At 41.0% G+C, this 21,694-nt stretch overlaps 1 protein-coding gene across 1 annotated transcript in view; it reads left to right on the top strand.

The window, feature by feature from the left end:
* The window catches only part of arap2 (ArfGAP with RhoGAP domain, ankyrin repeat and PH domain 2), a 349,086-nt gene that overhangs the window by 312,465 nt on the left and 14,927 nt on the right, over window positions 1-21,694 (top strand). Inside the window, 5 exon segments of the mRNA XM_055637821.1 lie at window positions 2,822-2,895; window positions 2,897-2,962; window positions 15,146-15,228; window positions 16,831-16,866; window positions 21,160-21,223. Coding sequence (XP_055493796.1) covers window positions 2,822-2,895; window positions 2,897-2,962; window positions 15,146-15,228; window positions 16,831-16,866; window positions 21,160-21,223 — 323 coding nt within the window.

Raw genomic sequence — 21,694 nt, forward strand, 5'->3', positions numbered from 1 at the left:
TGAGCACACGCTGAATACTTAGCTGACAGCTTTGGTCCCGGATCAAGGAATAGACCTTTTCAAAACGAGAATGTAATTTATTACACTTGTCAACGACACAAGTGGTAATATTTCCTATGTGATCACTTGTTTGGTTTTGTGGATCTCCATCCTGTTCCATTCAAACTTTCCCTGATTCATTATACTGTGTAAAGAGCAATATATTCATTGGAACATACACCTGGCTATTCTCCAGTCTGTCATCTCTGCTGGTCAATTCACTGACGTACATTATGTTAGAAGTAAATTTGATTGAAACCAAAACCGTGGCAAAAATAACCAGCGTCTAATTATGCAGCAGCTAAGGAGGTTCCAATTAGAGAGAGAGAGAAGGAACTGCAGATGCTGGGTAAACAAACATTATTAATGCGTTTGTGCTTTAATTATACTTTCATCAAAATAGTCCTTTCATTTTATTTATTAAATTCACATAGTATATATTCTGTCTAATATACTTTGTAAATGCTTTCTCATTATGATAACAAATGAATATATTTGTTTGATTGTTTCCCCAAGTATATATCAGGGCAGTCAGGCTGCAGCAGGTTTGCTCTGGATGTTGCTTCTCACATACAGCCTATAATGATCTGTTCTCTCATCATCAATTATTCTGGTAGAACATGTGTCTTTAATAGAACACATGGCATAATAGAACTTTAAAATATTTCCTCAGATTATTGTTGTGCTTAAAAAGAGAGATCATGTATGTAACAATTAAATGTATCCATCCATAAGTGGATCATTTCAGAAGACCAGTTTGGATCGCATCTGCCTGAGGCAGTTGCATCAGAATTATAGTGGCTCACAATCTAATTTTGAAATGCTCAATTGAACTGAATGACAGCCAGTGGTTCCATAGGGAACTGCTGGACATCAGCTATATGCAGCCCAGTTTGTCACAGAGTACAGCATGGAAGTAGGCCCTTCGACCCAGCTCATCCATTTAGACCAAGCTAATGCCATTTGCCATCACTCTAAACCTTTCCTATCCAGGTATCTGTCCAAACATCTTTTAAATGTTGTTACTGTATCTGCCTCTACAACTTCCTCTGGCAGCACACTCTAACCACTCTACGATAAAGTTATCCCTGGGGTCCCTTTTAAATCTTTCCCCTCTCACCTTAAACCTTTGAAATGTCTTCAAATGTTTTGTTCCTCTACCCCAGGAGAAAATAGACTGTGTGCATTATCCTTATCAATACTTACCATACACATCTGGGCACATTGGCCAATGCAGAAGGGCAAAATGAGCTGGTCTGATGTTAGTTTTTTTCACTCCCACTCTGCCACTGGGCTCCACCGGTGATGGAACACGACTGTGCTGAAGTCAGGAGCATTTTTGCGGTGGGTCCGTAGAATTTGGTGACCTGACCACTTGGGTCCTCATCGGTATCGCAGGATGCAGATTGGGTAGGAGCGTCATTGCCTTTTACCTACTGGCAGCACAATGGCGCAGCAATAGATTTGTTACCTCACAGCACCAGAGACCCAGGTTGTCCTCAGATGCTGTCTCTGTGGAGCTTGCATGTTTGCCCTGTGACCGAGTCGGTTTTCTCTGGTTGCCCTGGTTTCCTCCCACATTGCAAAGACATAAAGTTGTAGATTAATTGGCCTCATTAAATTGTCTCTCCTATGCAGGATAGAATAAGAATGAATATCGAAGTTGGGAGGTCATATTGCAGTTGTATAAGATCATAAGTGATAGGAGCAGAATTAGGCTATTTGGTCCATCAAGTGTACTCTGCCATTCACTCATAGCTTCTCTATCTCTCCCTCCTAACCCCATTCTCCTGCCTTCTCCCCATAAACTCTGACACCCGTACTAGTCAAGAATCTACCTATCTCTGCCTTAAATCACTGACTTGGCCTTCACAGCCTTCAGTGGCAAAGATTTCCACAGATTCATCACCCTCTGACTAAATTACTTCCTCCTCACGCTTTCCTAAAAGAATGTCCTTTAATTCTGAGACTATGACGTCTAGTGCTAGACGCTCCCACTAGTGGAAACATCTGCACCACATCCACTCTATCCAAGCCATATAAGACGTTGGTGAGGCTGAGTATATGTTCAGTTCTGGATGTTGAGGATACAAGGATGTTGCCAGGGCTAGAGGGTGTGAGCTATAGGGAGAGGTTGAGTAGGCTGGGGCTCTACTACGTGGAGCACAGGAGGACAAGGGGTGATCTTATTGAGGTGTATAAAATCATGAGAGGAATAGATTAGGTAGATGCACTGAGTCTCTTGCCAAGACTAGGTGAGTCGAGGACCAGAGGACATAGGTTTAAGATGAAGGGGAAAAAAATGTAATTGGAATCTGAGGGGTACCTTTTTCACACAAAGGGTGGTGGATGTATGGAACAAGCTGCTGGAGGAGGTAGTTGAGGCAGGGTCTATCCCAACATTAAAAAAAACAGTTAGACAGTACATGGATAGGACAGGTTTAGAGGGATATAGATCAAACACAGACAGGTGAGACATGTATAGCTGGGACATGTTGGCTGGGGTGGGCAAGTTGGGCCGAAAGTCCCATTTCCACACTGTATCACTCTGACTAAGAGTGCGGGTGAATGTGGTCAGTGCAGATTCGGTGGGTCCTAGGCCCTGTTTCCATGCTGTATCTCTATTAATAAAACACTCTAAATAAAGGTGGGCAGACTCAGTGGGTGACGGGTCTAGAGGATGGGGTAGGCCCAGCATAATCTAGATGAGTAGGGTGCCCGTGATGGTGGGTTTGAGTGGAAAGTTATTCCAATGCCTAAATTCAGCGTTTAAATCTTTCAGCAAAGAACATCAAAGATTCTGGGAAAGCAGGAACTCTGAAATGGAGAGAAGAACCATCAAAACTTTTATCTGGAAAATAAATTTCAGGACCGACATGTAGTCTTGCAAGATGAGAAGCTACTCCTTTACAAAGATGCAAAGGTGAGTTTTTACTATCATTGTGGATTTGATTTTTTTTTTTCAGTTACCCTATTTAAATTAGATGAATTTAATACCCAAATTTAAAACTTCGAATTTAAAGCCACAGTAAAATTAAAAGAAAACACCTTAATTGTGTGAGGAAACAAGCAGCTTAAGTGTACTGAGCAGACAGCTTGGAACTAACTGGTAATCAAAAAGCAAAAACAATCGCAGATCCAAAAATATAAAATAAAAACAGCCAATGCGAGAAATCCTCAGCGAGGGAGAGAGAAACAGAATTAATGTTTCAGATCAATGCCCTTTTGTCAGAACAAACTGGACTAATGAGGCTATTTTGCTGACTTCTCCCCTCAACTTGAGCATTGATTCTGTGAAAGTTGGGGAGCTTTTCCTCTCTAATGCCCGATTAATCCAAAATATCCTTGGTCGTAAATCTGATGATTAGAACATAGAAAATAAGTGCATTGGGAGAACATTTGGCCCTTCGAGCCTGACTTTGGTATTAAATATTGAGAAAATCAACTCAGACTGTCATTGTCTTCGAGGAACAATACGTGGAAATTGGTCCTACTACCAAATGTATTTTATGCACAAATAAAATATACTCTCTACCCCCTACATTGCAGAAGTGATTATTTTTTAGTTCATTAGTTTCCATCGGGAAATTGGCCAGGACACTTCTGTACATGGTTTATCAGCGTGTGTTTGGCCTTTGCCTGTTACCATTTGCACATCTAATGATGGCTTGGTTTGTGCAGCACATAGTACTTCCATGTACAGTTGAAAGTGGCGCTTCTGGGAGCAACCGAGAACTTTCACCGTAGGTAGTAATGCTGCCATGCACCACCAGTGAGCTGGGTTCAATCCTGACCTCTGGCACTGTCTGTGGAGTTGTGTGTTTAGTTTAGTTCAAAGGTTTCAAAAGTCTTTTATTATCACATGTACCAATTAAGGTACAGTGATTTGCAAATTACCATACAGCCATACAAAAAAATAGCAACAAGACGCACAACTACATAAAAGTTAACACAAACATCCACAACAGCGGATTCCCCACATTTCTCACTGTGGTGGAAGGCAATCAAGTCCAATCTTCTTCCTCTTTATTCTTCCACAATCGGGGCAATCGAACCATCCGTTGGGCGATTGAAGCTCCCGCGTTGGGGCGATCGAAGCTCCTGCGGCTTGTAGTTCCCGAAGTCGGTCTCTAACCAGAGACCACGAGCTCCATGATGTTAAAGTTCGCAGGCTCCCATAGTTGGAGCTCCAAGGTAGATCCCTGACAAAGGGATTGCGAGCTCCACGATGTTAAGTCTGCAGGCTCCCATGGTTGGAGCTCCCGAAATCGGTCTCCAGCAAAGGCCGCCAACTACTCGATGTTAGGCTGCAGTGTGGACAGAGTTACGGTACGGAAAAAAGCACATCTCCGTCAACGTAAGAGATTCAAAAATGTTTCCCCCAACCCGCAACCCCCTCCATAAACCAAGCTAAAGAACAATAAAAACAAACATTTTACACATACTACTAAAACATCAAAGAAAGAAGGGACAGACAGGCAGTTGGTGAAGCAGCCATTGCTGGCGCCACCTGGCGAATCAAAGTTTAGGGATACAGCGTGGTAACAGGCCCTTCGGCCCACCGAGTCCGCGCCAACCAGCAATCCCCACACACTAACACTATCCTCACACGGGCAATTTCAGGTCAGGACCTTTCCAAAGAAACATCATCGCTTGCCACCTGACCCACTGAGTTCCTCCAGCACTTTGCTTCGTGCTCATTTGTGGCTTCTTGTGTTTTGACTTTTCAATTGCATGTGTTATTTTATGTGCCCTTTACGAATTTGCAGTTTTTTTAAATCACTCGGCTCCATTCGGTGATCAATGCTGCTTGACCAGCCCACACATCGGAGTGGCTTTGGAGAGTCAATCAGGCCAGACCAGATTGTTGTGAAGAGGTAGCCCACATACAGCAGATGACCATGTCCTCCATTCCACCCCACTATCTCCCCCCCACCCCCATGATTTTCCTCACCTCCATGACAGCCTCCTCTGCTGCTGTACTGTGACTGTTATTGGAAACGTTTCTCTAGGTGCTGACTCATTTCTCAGTTGTTATTGTGGCAGTTGGAACTCAATGTCCTTTAGTGTATTTTATTGTTTGCAAGATATCAAAGTGGATTTGAGATTCTTTCACAGCAGATCTATAGCTCAGCAAAAGAAGGTTAAATTCAATTTCTAGGCACAACTTGTGCACATCTTTTTTTGTAATCATGAACATGTATTTGTTTGGAATTATTTTAGTCTTCAAATTCACTTTGGAAACTCTCTTAATTGGTTTTCACAGTCACTTTTTCTCTTCTAACCTCCTTAACCTCACCCACATTAACATTCAATATGTCTTGTACAATACAATGCTTCTTAACTTGTTTTAATTCTAAGTTACATGATGCTTCATTTATCAATCTAATGGACAACTAAAATGTGTATGAAGTATACATTTGATATATTCTTTCAGGCCATTGATTATAATTTACAGGGGCAGTTTTGACTTCCATAATAACCGGGCACATAAAATCCAGAATTATCTTCATCTCTATTAACAGTGAAAGTTTTTTGGTACATTATTTAAAACAATGAGTGAACCTCAGCTAACATTGCATATAATGAATGCAAGGAAATAATTTTAAATTAGCCCTAATGATATTTGTACAGCCATATATTCCAAGAGGGAGACACTGTGAATATTATCAATATTTTATCACCCATACTTGCAACTGGAAGAACATATCTCCTTTAATATGTTCCCTCTCTCACCTTAAGCCCGTGCCCTCTAGTTCTCACATTCGCCTCTCTGGGAAAAAATCCTGACTATCTACCTTATCCCTTGTCTATCCATCTTATCTATACCCCTTCAGCCTCATTCATTCCGGTGAGAATAACCCACCTTATCTCTCATTATAACTATATATTTCCATCTCGGGCAACATCCCAGCAAATCTCTTCTACACTCTCTCTGTTGCTTTCACATTCTTCCTGCAGTGCAACCACCAGGACTTTATGCAATATTCTAAGTACAGCTGCAACATGATATCCCAACTAGTACACTCAACGCTTCAGCCTTTGATGGTAAGGAAACCAAATGTCATTTTCACTACCACCTGTGTTGCCACTTAATGTGAATAATGAAATTGTACTGAATGTCTCTCTGTACATTAATGCACCTTAATTCCTGCAATTTACTTTATGTCCAACCAGAATTTGACCCCTCAGAGCTCATTACCTCATAGTTAGCTGGGATTAACTTCCATCTCGCACTACTCCACCGACCTTCCCAGCTGATCTATATATCCTCAGGCAAACTATTTCTATGAGTTCATCAATTTTTGTGTCATTTGCAAACTTACTAAGCATACCAGTGGCATTTTCATTCGAGTCATCTTACAGACAACATCGTAAATCCCAGCATCGATCCCTATGGTTCACCATTTATTACAGACTTACAGTCATGTAAACATCCATCCACACCTACTCTCTGCTTCCTACCACTTCACTAATTGTGGATCCAGTTTGCCAATATGACTCAAATCCCCTGTGCCTTAATTCTCTGGACCAGCCTACCATGCAGGACCTTTAGTGACATCAGCCTATGAGTTATAAAGACCAGGAGAGTGAAAGGAGTTTGGTCTGAAAGCAATGTTGACTATGCAATTGGCTGCTGCTGCTCTCCATTAACACTTTGAACCCAGAGGGATAGGTCCACAAGGAGGAGAGTGGTAAAGCTTATTGGAGTGCTCTGAACTGCCAGGAATCACCTTGTAAACATTTATAGATGAAGACAGTTTTCAAGACTGAACTCTATTATATGTCATTCACAAGTATAAGGTGGCAACGTGTCTCCACTGCAAATGTGCTCCACTCTGACCCTTACTTTCCCACTAACTTTAAATGCCCCCAAGGACCTCAATTTATTTTGAGATAAGTGTGATGTGATATCACATCAATCACACCTTTAATTGGAACTCCACCTAATAAGAATGAGCAGGATGTTCTGTAGGTCAGTGGTAGGGCATAACCATTTGATTTAATTTTTTTTTTTCAATAGTTTTATTAACAAAAGTCAATACGTAGCTTGGATATAATTAAGTGAACCATATGTGCCATTTTTTTTTAAACAGGTGGTGCAGAAATGTTCTCGGGTTGATGCTTTTACAGTCTGAAGGATTGAAATATTGCTAAGACTTGCACATAACTAAACAGAGCTTCCACATTATTAAGAATAAGGTTAAAATAAACTTAAGTAAGCATTTACTTCCATCATCATTGATTGTGAATGGCAAGGCAACCTCATCATATGACCAATTTAACCCTTATCCCTTTTGGAGTCTTACAGCACGGAAACAGGCCCTTCAGCCCAACTAGTCCATGCCGACCAAGATGCCCCATCTAAACTGGTCCGATTTGACCCCATTTGGTCCATGTCCCACTAAACCTTTCCTATCCATGTGCCTGTCCAAGTGTCTTTTAAATTTATTATTTTACCTGCCTTATCTACCTCCTCTGGCAGCTCACCACCCACCACCCTTGAAAGGTAAACTCACCACCCACCACCCTTGCCCCATTGTGTTTCCATTGAATCTTTCCTATCTCACCTTAAATGTATGTTTTCTGTTTTTTGATTCCTCTATCCTGGGTAAAAAAATCTACAATCGCCCTATGAATTCCCTTCATGATTTTAAACATTGTATAAAATCACCGCTCGGCCTCCTGCACTCCAAGGAATAAAGTCCTAGCCTGGTCAACATCTCCATATAGCACAGACCCTCGAATCTTGGCAACATCCTCATTGGCGGCGCGACTCACCCGTTGCAGCGGCCCCTACAGCCTGTCTGTCTTTTTTTTATTTTTTGTCTAGTTAAATGTAGTGTTTGCTGTTTTTTAATAGTATTTTTAAATGTGTAAATGTGGGGGGCGGGGGGGGGGGAGGGGGAAACTGTTTTAAATCTCTTCCCTGTCCGGGAGACCCGACTTTTTCCCTGTCGGGTCTTGGCTGTCGTTGGGGCCTAGCACCGTGGAGCGGCCTCTAGCCTGAACGACCCGGGGGCTCGGGAGACTGCGGAGCTGCGGAGCTGCGGATCTGCGGACTCACCATCGTCGGGGGTGGCCGGCCTCGGAGCGTGGGGAGCGGCGGTGACTCGCTGCTGCGACTCGACTCCTGGGGCTCGGAGGCTCCAGCAACGCAGCCGCAGCCGCAGGTCCGGTGGACCGCGACATCGGGAGCTCGCGGGTCTGGGAGGAGAGAGAGAGAGACCGTTTCCCGGAGCACCCGCAACGCGACTTCTCCAGCCGGTGTCACGGGGTTGGAACGACCCGGAGCGGGACGAACATCACCCGGCACGGCTTCATGGCCGTGGGACTCACCATCGCCCGTGGGGGTTCCAACCTTGGACTTTCAGACCGGGAGCGGGGCCGTAAATCGCCCCGCGCGGCCTAAAATGGCCGTGGGACTCATCATCGCCCGCCTGGGGCTTGGACATCGGGAGAGACACGGAGAACAGGGGAGAGAAAAGACTTGCCTTCCATCACAGTGGCTTCACTGTGATGGATGTTTGTGTGAATTTAATTATGTGTATGTCTGTAAGACAGTGTCTTTGTTTGTATGGCTGTGGAAACAACATTTCGTTTGAGTCTCACTGGGGCTCAAATGATAATAAATTTGTATTGTATTGTATTGTATTGTATTGTATTGTATATGTCAATTCTGCACTCTTTCCAGCTTAATTACATCTTTCTTACAGTAGGGTGACCAAAACTGAATACAGTCCTCCAAATGCAGCCACACCAATGCCTTGTACAACTGTTATAGAACGTTCCACCTTCTATAATCAATACCCAGATTAGTCATTCTTCAGCCCACTTGCCCAACTGGTCGAGATTGTGCTGTAAATGTTGATATCCTGAAATGGCCGAGAATTTAGAAAAATTACATTTAGAAAAAATTAGGCTTGTTTTGGCTGATAAAGTAGACCAATTCTCCAAAACATGGTCTCCTTTCACTGAATTTCTTCAACAAAAGAATGGTTGAACACAAATTGAAAACCGATGCTTGGGATGGGTGAGCGGGGCTTTCTAAAAGTCCAGATGCACTACATCCTTTGGCTCTCCTTTATACATTTTACTTGGCACATCCTCAAAAAAATCCTGAAGATTAGTCAAGCATGATTTCCCCTTCATAAATCCATGCTGACTTGAAGCAATCCTTTTACTGCTATACAAATGCGCCATTATTACTTCTTTAATAATTGACTCCAGCATCTTTCCCACCACCGATGTCAGGCTAACTGCTCAATAATTCCCTGTTTTCTCTCTCGCTCCTCTCTTGAAAAGTGGGATAACATTAGCTACCAGGAACTGATCCTGAATATATAGAACATTGGAAAATGATCACCAATGCATCCACAATTTCTTGAGCCACCTCCTTGAGTACCCTGGGATGCAGACCATCAGGCCCTGGGGATTTATCAGCATTCTGTCCCATCAGTCTGCCCAATACTATTTCTCGCCTAGTGCAAATTTCTTTCAGTTCCTCTGTCTCCCTAGATCCTCTGTCCTCTAGTACATCTAGGAGATTGTTTGTGTCATCCTTAGTGAAGACAGAACCAAAGTATCTGTTCAACTCCTCTGCCATTTCCTATTTTCCCATAATAATTTCACCTGTTTCTGCCTTCAAGGGACCCACATTTATCTTTACTAATCTTTTTCTCTTAACATGCCTAAAGAAGCTTTTACTATCGTTCTTTATATTCTTGGTGAGCTTACCTTCGTACTTTTTACTTCTTCCACTTCACCTTGCCCATCCCCTTATTCTACTCTTTACTGGGCTGTAAAACCTCCAGCTCCGGTAGATTTTGGCCCATTAATTTCGTAAAACCTGATTATCTTTGATAATTGTTGTTGGAGCCAAGGAAGAATGATTGAAAGTTAGCACCCAGCTTCAAATGGTAAGGCTAAAAACAACAAACCAAGCCAGAAACTTAGGAGTAGTCATGGACTCAGACCTGAACTTCAACAGCCACATAAAAACAGTCACAAAGTCAGCCTACTATCACCTAAAGAATATATCAAGGATTAAAGGACTTATGTCTCAGCAGGATTTGGAAAAACTTGTCCATGCATTTATCTTCAGCAGGCTCGACTACTGTAACAGTGTCTTTATAGGTCTCCCTAAAAAGTCGATCAGACAGCTGTTAATTCAGAACGCTGCTGCTCAAGTCCTCACTAAGACCAAAAAGGTAGATAACATTACTCCAGTTCTGAGGTCTTTACACTGGCTTCCTATCTGTCAAAGAATTGATTTCAAAATACTACTGTTGGTTTACAAAGCACTGAATGGTTTAGGGCCAAAATACATTTCTGATCTTCTGCTTAGCTACGAACCACCCAGATCTCTCAGATCGTCTGGGACAGGTCTGCACTGTGTCCCCAGAGTCAGAACTAAACATGGAGAGGCAGCATTTAGTTTTTATGCACCACATATCTGGAACAAACTCCCAGAAAACTGCAGGTCTGCTGCAACTCTCAGCTCTTTTAAATCTAGACTGAAGACTTTTCTGTTTGCCGCTGCCTTTCAGTAAACAATACAATTTATTAATTACCGCACTGTAACTTCTATTCCTGGTTTTATTCTATTTTAAATATTTTATTTGATTGCCTTTAATTTTGTAATTATTTTATCTGAATAATCTAATAATCGTTTTACATCTAAATGTCATTTTATATGTGTTTCTTTCCAATGCTTTTAATGTTTTATGTAAAGCACTTTGAATTACCCTGTTGTTGAAAGGTGCTATACAAATAAACTTGCCTTGCCTTGCCTTGCCTTGCCCCGCTGCGGGAACCTAATTTCCGAGTTTAGAAGAGTTTGCGCTCGACTCAAACTTGCAGCATGGTCGACCTGTGGTCTGAGGAGATCCTAGGAGGTAACTGTTATGCCCCTGTCCCACTTAGGAAACCTGAACGGAAACCTCTGGAGACTTTGCACCCCACCCAAGGTTTCCATGCGGTTCCCGGAGGTTTTTGTCAGTCTCCCTAATGGTCGGAAGTGGTTTCCGATTCTTCTATGTTCCAGCGATTATTTCAAAAAATTCAAAACCGGCTGCGACTAAAAATCGGTTGCCGTTTTAAAAATCGGTAATTTTTTAGTCGAAGCCGGTTGCGATGTTAGTTGAAGGTGGTTGCCGGTTGCAGGTAGTGGAAGGTAAGACCTCCCTGGTGGAATAAAACTGGGTGAAAAGAAGGTTAATATTAACATAAGCATGTGACCTCTGTCACTCCTGGGCATGCTCAATCATAGTTGCAGAGTTCTTCCAGCTCATTAAACAGCTCAGGTGTGATTCGTAGAAAGTTTTTAAATGCAGACAAATCCTCCTTTTGCAGCACATTCATCAGGTTAGCATACTGTCCAAGCATCAATCTTCTTTGCAAGAAGGGCTTCACCCACTGGCACCTCTTCTTCTGCTTCCTCTTCACCCTTGTGCTTTCCCTTCTGCCTTTCTTGAAAGGCTGATGAAGAAAAAGGGCTGCTGCTGACAGCAGTGGATGTACTTTTAGTAACATCTACCTAACTAGTTCCTTCCCTGCTCTCATGGTTCTGAATGATTAAAAAATAAACCTGGGAGGCATTTGCAAACTCTGCAAACTCGAAGGAAGTTCCCGCATACTGGCGCCCTCAGTTTGGTTGAGGAAAAGTTTTCAGCATGCTGAAAAATTTTCCGCAAATAAAAATTGATCGGCATGGTTCTTTTGAACTCGTAGTGCAGTTGAGTGGGGTCACTTTGTAGTTATAGGCAGTCGAGGGCAGCCATAGGCAATCTCCTTTGTTGACCAGGCATTTTAATTAGCTCTCTGGAGTTTTCAGAATCAAGGAAAACCGACCGGTAATGTTAAATGCCCGCTAAACTTTATTAAAAGTTGTCTGGCTTCTTAAAAGTGTTTCCACTCCTTCCCCCCCTACTCCCCCCTTCTCTCCCCTTTCCCCCCCCCCCCCCCCGCTCTCTAAAGAACTTACCGTACACTGTGCCAGCCGTCTTTTACCTTCCTGTTCATCGCACGTGTGAATTTTGGGTTTGCACCGTGTGAATTTCAGGCAGCGCTCCCCCACTTGCCCTGGCCCTCGCCTTTGCGATATGTCCATGGCCCCTGCTGTTGTGTGTATGTGTGTGTGTGTGCGCTGACGGTCGATCCAGCTCGCGGTTTTTCAGGCGAGTGCCCTCGAGCTTGAAGGTCGAAGACAGTTGCTGAAAAGTCGCGTTAGTGCGACAGGCCCTTTAGTCTCTGGCAAAGTAAGAGATTGTGCCCTCCATCACGTGTAAATGAAATATGATTGTGTTCAGCAGAGTTTCTGCACTTGGGATTAGTGTTGCATTTCGCTAAAGTTCTGATGAGAGAACACAGAAAATCCAGTTTAATGTGACCAATACAGACTATTGAATCATATACGATGCACTCAATTCTTTAAGCCATGGGGACGAGGAACGTTATTGGAGATGTCTTGAGAATAGTCCATATTATTGTCAAGGAGGTGCTGAACATCCTAAGATGTTCGAAGTTAGACAAATCTGCAAGGCTTGATCAGATATATCGAAGGACAGTGTGATTTATGTCAGCCAAGGAGTCTTGGCTGACATAAATGAATTATCTTTTGTCACAGGTGAGGTGCTGGAAGGCTGGAGGATGTCTAATATTATGCCTTTATTTTAAAAAAGTTGCAAGGAAATACTTGGGAACTATAGACCAGTAAGCCTAACATCTGTGATGGGAAACCTACTAAAAAGGATTCTGCAGAATAAGTTATACAGTAATTTGGAAAGCAGGGATTGATTAGAGATAGTCAGTGTGGTTTTGTACATGGGAGATTGCGTATCATAAATTTAACTGAGTTATTTGAAGTAACAAGGTTGACGAGGGCAGGGATGTAGACATAGTCTTTGGCACTTGACCAAGGTCTTTGGTAAGGTAGGCTGCTCTGGACGTTTACTTTACATAGAATCCAGGAAGTGCTAGCTAACTGGATACAGAATTGCCTTTGTGGTAGGAAACAGAGAGTGGTGATTAAAGATTGGTTTTCGGACTGGAGACCAGTGAGTTGTGATGTGTCTCAGGGACAAGCACTTGGCCCGTTGCTGCTTGTCATCTTTATAAATAATTTGGATGAGAATATACGATGTGATTATAAAGATGGAAGATTGTACTAATGTACTGTAGGTGGTATCAATGACAGTAAAAATGATTATCAAGAATTACAGCACAATGTTGATCGCTGGACAAGTGGCACAAGGAATGATTAATGGAGTTTAGTTCAAGTAAGTGTGAAGCATTGCCTTTCGGGAAGAAGCTTAGATGGGGTATCCTGATCGGCCTGGGTGAGTTGGGCCGAAGGGCCTGTTTCCATACTGTATCATTCTGTAGGACCATTTCCCCCCTTTAACACGCTTTACTAAAGGAAAAGAGAGAAAAGTTATGTAATATATTTAACTTTTCACATGCCCTGAATGAAGTTTAAATAAATACAAAATTCCCGTCCTTACATTATCAGCTAAGGAAACTACTCTGACCTTCAATTCACATTGGAATTCTTGCAAACAACTTTCATTGATTTTCCTTAGGTTCTGAAGGAGGCTTCAGTGGAAAGCAAAAAACGGAAGATACTAAACATCTGAAATCTCATTCCTAGACTGATAAAGGGTTGTTATTCTGAAATTCTTTTTCACTTTCCACAGATGCATCTTGATCTGTTGTAGGCTGTGGGCCGAGGAGCTTTATTCTGCAGTTTCGTGACCCAAGTCACCAAACTACATGAAATTTTCACATATTGTGTAAGAAAATGTATATAAATCACCCCTGAAACTCGATATGAAGAAGACTTGCACATTTTTATTAAATTAGAGAAAAACCGGGAAATTGTCGGGAATTTTTTAGTCCAATCAAAGCACGTTTAACATTGAGTTGTCTGCCAGTTGGCCAATCACGCGCTTTGTTTCAGGCTAGCACACAAAATGGCTGAGGGGGCTTCACAGATGCCTGTTTTACTGGAGATTCCGATGTGTTGTTCTGTGGAATAAATGTTGTGGAAACTTGCAGCAGGTTAATTGTATTTAGTGGGAAAAGCATAAAAAAGGCTGAAGAAAGTGCTGCAAAGTGGATTAAAGTGCAAGAAAGCCTTTGTGTGCTAGCCTGAAACAAAACGCGTGATTGGCCAACTGGCAGACAACTCAATGTTAAATGTGCTTTGATTGGACTAAAAAATTCCCGACATTTTTCCGGTTTTTCTCTAATTTAATAAAAATGTGCAAGTCTTCTTCATATTGAGTTTCAGGGGTGATTTATATACATTTTTTTACACAATATGTGAACATTTCATGGAGTTTGGTGACTTGGGTCACAAAATCCTATTTCTAGACACATTTTTGATGCTCGGCCCACAGCCTATTGAGTATTTCCAATACTTTTACATTTGAGGCCTCTTTTGATCTAATCTCACACTTGGATAAATGTATAGAACTCGTACAACCAAACCAGCTTCACAATTAAATTAGTTTCAATCATTAACATTCACATAAGGCAACAGATTATTACATACGTTGTTATTCTCCCGAGTGTAGAGACTGACACAAGTTTAATGATATGTTTGGAATCTCTTGCCCTGAGTAGGGGAATTGAGGACCAGAGGACATGGGTTTAAGATAAAGGGGAAACGATTTAATAGGAATCTGAGGGGAACCTTTTCACACAAAGGGTGGTGGATGTATGGAACAAGCTGCCAGAGGAGGTAGTTGAGGCTGGGACTATCCCAACATTTAAGAAACAGTCAGACAGAAACATGGATAGGACAAGTTTGGAGGGGTATGGACCAAATGGAGGCAGGTGGGACTAGTGTAACTGGGACATGTTGGCCGGTATGGGCAAATTGGGCTGAAGAGCCTATTTCTACACTGTATCGCTTTATTACTCTAGTAGGTTTGAGAATGGTCTCCTTAGTTTGTGACACTTTGATAGTCAGCCATTGGAATATTGAAGGAGAACAAGTTTGTCTATATTTTTGGGAATTCCAATCTAAATAAACCAATACAAATTTATTGATCAAAGAGTTTTCATTTCACTCACCAATCAAAATGTGTGACTTTTTCAGAGCAACAAACTGGAAAGAGAAGCACTTGTAAAATCCTTGAAGTTCTACTTTGGTCTGAAAAAGAAACTGAAACCTCCAAGCTGGTAAGGATGCTTTGTGGTTAATGCAGAACATACTCAAATGTGATAGACTGCATTCATGAGTACAGGTTGGTTTGGCAGTTCCAGTTAAGGTTCACTAAAAGCACAATGTGAAACACGTAAAACATCGGCTGTTTATAATGCAGCAGGGCATCTTGATTCCCATTCTCTCTGCTGGCTAAAGGTCCTCCAAGAAGATGCATAAAAGCATTGAAAATCCCAAACTAATTTGGAGGGAAAATAAACTGGAAAATTACCCATTGTGATCAACTGAGTTTAGGAGATCATGCAGGACATGAGATACTTACTGTTCTATTTAGTTCTTGCATACCCATTTATGGACAAAACAAAACGTTAATCCCAGTTCTTTTTTTAAAGCAGAAAATTTGCTGTCATAACACAACATATCTCAGAGGAAAAGGAAGATTTCTTAACATCAAATGCAATGGGCTTGTCATTCCGTTCAATCTATCCTACCCAAGGACATTACATCAAAATGATTGTGTCCCAACGCACTTTGCAGCCCAGGTTGACAAGTCAAGTTGGGTTTATTGTCATTTGCCCAAGTACAGTGAGATACAAGTACAATGAAAATGGTCACAAACACACAGAATCAAACACACAAAAACATAAATTATGCACAGAATACACATAAATTACACACATTACACATAAACTACATGTAGATTGCACATAGCACCTGCAGGAAAGTAAAAAGGAAAAAATACTGTAAAAATATGACATCAGCGCAAATCATAAATAGAAAAAAAAACAAATCCATGGTGATGCGAGACATGGTTCATGGTGTTCTGTTGTTGAGGTTGAGTTAAGATTGTGTAAAGACACAAAGTGGTGGAGTAACTCAGCGGATCAGGGTACTTGAAACATCAGCTTTGAATAGTAGAATAGGTTCTTGCAGATTCATTTGAACAAGAAGAAGATTTTGACATCCTCTCTCAACAGTAGCATCTCTGACAATAGTGTGCTATCTCATCAGTTAATGGTGTCAGTCCAGATAATAATGTTCAAGTTCCTAGAGAAGACTAAAGAAGCAAAGGTTTGACCTAAACTCATTGCTAACCAACAAGTATTTGTCAAGCTCAAGCAGGGACAGAATCAGAATAGAGTTACAACATGGAAACAGGCTCTTCAACCCACCAAGTACACACTGACCATCAATCACCCATTCGCACTAGTTTGATGTTACCTTACATTCACATTAGGGGCTATTCACAGAGACCAATAACGTACAAACCCATACATCTTTGATATATGGGAGGAGACCAGAGCACCCAGAGGAAACCCACACAGTCACTGGGAAAGCATACTAACTCCACACAGACAACAAACGAGATTGGGATCGATCACGGGTCTCTGGAACTATGAGGCGAAGGCTCTACATTTGCCTCCCCTTCAATTAAAGAGGTTGTGATTGAAAAGCTTGTATGTAACCAACACCTTTAGTGTCCACAATGTTTTCATTGTTTATTGTATTTTTAACCTCCATGGTGGTGTCTCCGGATTAAAACATTTGTTCTTGTTCACCACTGTCTGAAGGATGAGTAAGAGCTCTTATGTTTATGTATCTCTTTCTCTAATACACAGCTGGGGATTTACACTCTGTTCAGAAAAGCAGCAATGGTAAGTTCTCAAATTAGATCTTTTTCAAAACATTCTTTATCCATAGTAGTTGATTTGAACAGGAGGGAAAAAACATAACTAACTTCCTGGGAATATACTAACATCCTCAGGTTTTTTTCCAGGAATTGACTGACATGAAGAGGCAAAATAAAGATTGTGGGTCGGTCAAAACATTCGGTGATTAGTAGAACAGGCCCAGGATATTATATCACCACCAGGAATTTGACTTGTGCTTAGTTCCTTTTTGCTACTGTTTGCCAATAAAGATGAGCTATTACTTGCTGAATAATAAAGTAATAGAAGGCTTCACAGTTGAGGAAGGTGATAAAGTGCCACAGATATGAGGAAATCTAAATCTTTTTTAAGGGGGGGAATACGCTAAATTTAGTTCAAGTAGGGTAACGATAATGCAAAGATTAATGTGAATGACAATAGGCAGATTTCTAAGACTTGATGATTTTTGCGGCAGTATGCTGAGAGAAATAGATGAGGATGTTGTTGATGCCCTCGCTACATCTTTGAAAGCTAACTTAATTCAAAACTATCCAAAAAGTCTCTCGTATCCATTAAAAGTCTAAGGATAAGTTTGTGCTAGATTGTTCCCGATGTTAGGGATCCAGGACAAGGGGTCAAGTTAAGGATAAGGGGGACATCTTTAAAACCGAGATGAGAAGAACTTTTTTTTCACACAGAGAGACATGATTCTGGAAATCTCTGCCAGGAATTTAGTTGAGGCCAGTTCACATATTTGAGGAAACTTGTACCCTTTCTAAGGGGATTTTTGGGTATGGAGAGAAGGCAGGTACCATATCTGAGGAAGGATGTGCCATGGCTGAATGGAGAGGGTCCAGGCCGAGGTTTGCAAGAAATATGTTTCCTAAAAAATGAGTAAGGGTTCAATTCTGTATGGTTAGTTAGCCACATTTGAAACTTGGCACAATTTTGGGCCTATATTGAGGAAGGATGGAGCTCTGGAGAAGTCCAGATGAGGGGGAAACCTCCCAAAATGTACATATGGAGAGCAATAGTGCACTGGGCCTATATTCACTAGACTTGAAGATAGGGGAACCTCATATACATGTACAGAATAGTGAAAGACTTGGATAGAGTGAATGTAGACAGGATATTTCCACTAGTGGGAGAGTCTAGGACTAGAGATCATAGCCTCAGAATTAAAGCACGTTATTTTTTTTGGAAGGAGATGAGGAGGAATTCCACGGATGTGAATCTGGAATTCTTTGCCACAGAAGGATGTGGAGGCAAAGTCAGTGGATATATTTAAGGCAGAGATGGATATATTCTTGATTAGTACAGGTGTCGGAGGTTATGGGGAGAAGGCAGGAGAATGGGGTTTATAGGGAGCAATAGATCAGCCATGATTGAATGGCAGAGTAGACTTGATGGACCCAATGGCCTAATTCTTCTCTTCATTTATGATCTTATGATCTTATTTGGAGTATTGCACACAGTTCTAGTCGCCCCCATTACAGGAAAGATATAGAGGCTTTGGAGAGGGTGCAGAGGAGGTTTATGAGAATGCTGCCTTATGCAAAGGTTTCAAATAATCTTGGATTGGTTTCTCTGAAGCGTTAGAGGTTGAGGGGTGGATTGATAGAAGTTTCTAAAATCATGAGAGCCATAGAAAGGGTAGGCAATGGAAAACATTGCCCCTGGGTGGTAATGTCCAACACTACAGGGCATAGCTATAGGTGACGGGGAAAGTTTAATGGAGATGTGTGGGACGTTTTTTCACAGACTGTGCTGGCGCCTTGAAATGCATTGCCGGGGGTAGTGCTGGAGGCAGATATGATAGTGGTATTTAGCAGGTTTTTAGATAGGCACCTCACATCTTGAAGAAATGTGACTACTCCTAACAGACAAAGCAGACCAATTCTTAATATTTTGGTCTCCATTTATCGACTTCTTACAAGCATATGGTGCAACATATCTGTAGAAATTAACTGTTTCAGGATCGGGTGAAACATAGAAACATAGAAAATAGGTGCAGGAGTAGGCCATTCGGCCCATCGAGCCTGCACTGCCATTCAATATGATCATGGCTGATCATCCAACTCAGTATCCTGTACCTGCCTTCTCTCCATACCCCCTGATCCCTTTAGCCACAAGGGCCACATCTAACTCCCTCTTAAATATAGCCAGTGAAGGGTGGTCAAGAATAATAAATAGCTATTTCTCCTTCACTCCCCTGTTTTCTATCTCCTCTTTTTCTCTCTCTATTTTCTCTCTTTTCTTCTTTCCTTCACCTCACTGTTCGTTATCACGCACTTCTCTATTTTTCTACTATTCTATTTCTTTTCTTCCATTTACTGCTAAAAATAAAAAAAATAAGAAGTTGTACATAAAATGTAACATGTCAATATATATTAGGTATCTGCAAGGTACCACATTATTGTACGTACTTCTAATAAAATAAAATTTAAAAAAAAATAAAAAAGATAGGCACATGGAAGTGCAGGAAATGGAGGAATATGGATCACGTACAGGCAGATGAGATCAGTTTAACTTGGCAACTACAACTAATCGTAAAACTGTTATACAACTGTTATAATTATAGACCTGAAATGGGAAAATAATAGGCTGGAAATATTCAGCACTTCATCCAGCATTCAGAAAAAACACATTTAATGTTTCAAGTCAATAACCTTTAATTAGATTGTTAACATTTACAGGTAAGTTACTCCATGTAGAATGATTGAGCATTTGGATAAATCTAATGGATTTGAAAAAGTCATTTTGTATTTCCAAAAGGTAAATCATGTTTAACTTGATTGGTAGGATTTGACGAGATTCCACATACGAGAAAGTTTGGAGATTTGTAAATGTGTAGATAACCTTTTAACATTCATAGGACATTGATTTGGAACTGTAGGTAAAGTGATAATGAATTAGGACTCCAAAGCCTGAATCTGGCTATTGTCGCTCCTACGGATCTCAACTGGGATCTAAGTTATTTACAATATGTCTTGACAGATTGAGAACTGGATCAATGCTTGGAGGGAGCAACAATTGGATGCCACAGTAATTAGTGTAGATAGGAGCAGAAAGTTACAAAGGAATAATGATTAACCAAAAGATTCGCCAAAACTGGTGCACACAAAGTTCAAGATAGACTCGGAGTTATGCAGCACCGTAACAGACCGTTCAGCCCAAATTGTCCATGCCAATCAAGATGTCCACCTGAGCTAACGTTTGTCAACCTTTGGCTCGTATCCTTATAAACCTTTATCATTCAAGTACCTGCCTAAATGTCTTTTAAACACTTGAATTTTACCCCTCTATAGCTTCCCTTTACATTTTGTTCCACATACCCACCATCCTCTGGAAATAGGAATGGCTTAGGATTTTGACTTAAGACTATGTTCAGAATATTTTCAAATCGAAAAGCTGTAAGTTATACAGCAGTGAAGAGATACATCCCTTATGGAAAAATTAAAAGTACAGTTGAGGCTATTGAACAGTCTTCTCAAGCTCTGTTTAGATTGCACTTGGTTTACCATGTTCAATTCTATGTTTCGCTCTGTAGGAAACCTATATTGGAGAGGTTATGAACACAGTTTTACATTATAATTCTAGAGATAAAATAACTAAATTATGAAGTGCGATTGCTTTTGATTTAATTACATTTAATGTAAAAGATTAAGAGTATGAGATTAAGAAAATAAGTGTAAATAATTGATGGAGTGGGGCTGTTTGTGATGAAGGCAGATAGCTCATCATCACACAAGGAATACTGGAAATCAGGAGCCCAGGTAAAGTTATGAGGTTAGACCAATTGGAAACTTCAGAACTGAGACCCAAAGGGTTTTGTTGGGCATTGAAGAAAATCAAATATATGCTGATAATTACTTCAAAAAAGACCATTTATGATCACATAATGTGCTGAGAGGCACTAATCCCACATCTTTTTCTTAGCTATTATTATGGAGACAGAATGGGGGTGAGAATAATTAGTTCTGATCTGGAAAGTGGTTGATGCCATGAAACAAATGGGTTTCCTTTTTAATGGATTCACGTTCATAAGTAAAATGAGCAGAATTAGGCCATTTGGCCCATCAAGTCTACTCTGACATTCAATCATGGCTGATTTATCTTTCCCTCTCAACCCGATTCTCCTGCTTTCTCCCCATAACCCCTGACACCCTTACTAATCAAGAATCTGTCAATTGCCGTCTGTGGCAATGAATTCCACAATGGGTTTATGATAATATCTTCTGCATTAAAATTATAATTGATAACATTGGACTGATATGTAAAATATGTATCCATCTACAGGTACTTGTGCTGTGATAAGGAGGAGACATATTTGGAATGGTTGGCTAGTTTGCTCAATGCACAGGTGGGAAATCTTCAATGTTTCTGTGTAATTTTGCAGTCATATTTTGGTTCCATCATGGCTATTTAATTCTTGCATGAGTTCAATGTAATCCGATGCACACTTGAATATAAGGCCCATTTGATTTAATTGTTCCATAATGTTGCAACAAAATGCAGCAACTCAATTCCCTAAAGTTAATTTTTAACATATTTTTGCAGCAATCTTTAAAATTGTAATGAGAAAACTTGCAAAGGTTGGTGGTTCCTCTTAAGGAATTCCTAACAGCAGAAAGCATTTTGTTAATTATTCAAGCAGCCTGGGTGTTGCTCTTAAGATCAGCATTTGTTAACCTTATCAATTGTTCTTAAGAAGGTGGTGGTAAGCTGCCTCCTTGAAATGCCGTTAAGTCGTGGTCTCTTCAAATGCTGTTAAATTGGGAATTTATGGGTTTTAGTCTGGTGATAGGTCCATGGAACGAGCTGCCAGAGATGG

The sequence above is a fragment of the Leucoraja erinacea genome, chromosome 1 (genome assembly GCF_028641065.1).
Source record: "Leucoraja erinacea ecotype New England chromosome 1, Leri_hhj_1, whole genome shotgun sequence".
In the NCBI taxonomy this organism is placed as follows: Eukaryota; Metazoa; Chordata; class Chondrichthyes; order Rajiformes; family Rajidae; genus Leucoraja; species Leucoraja erinaceus.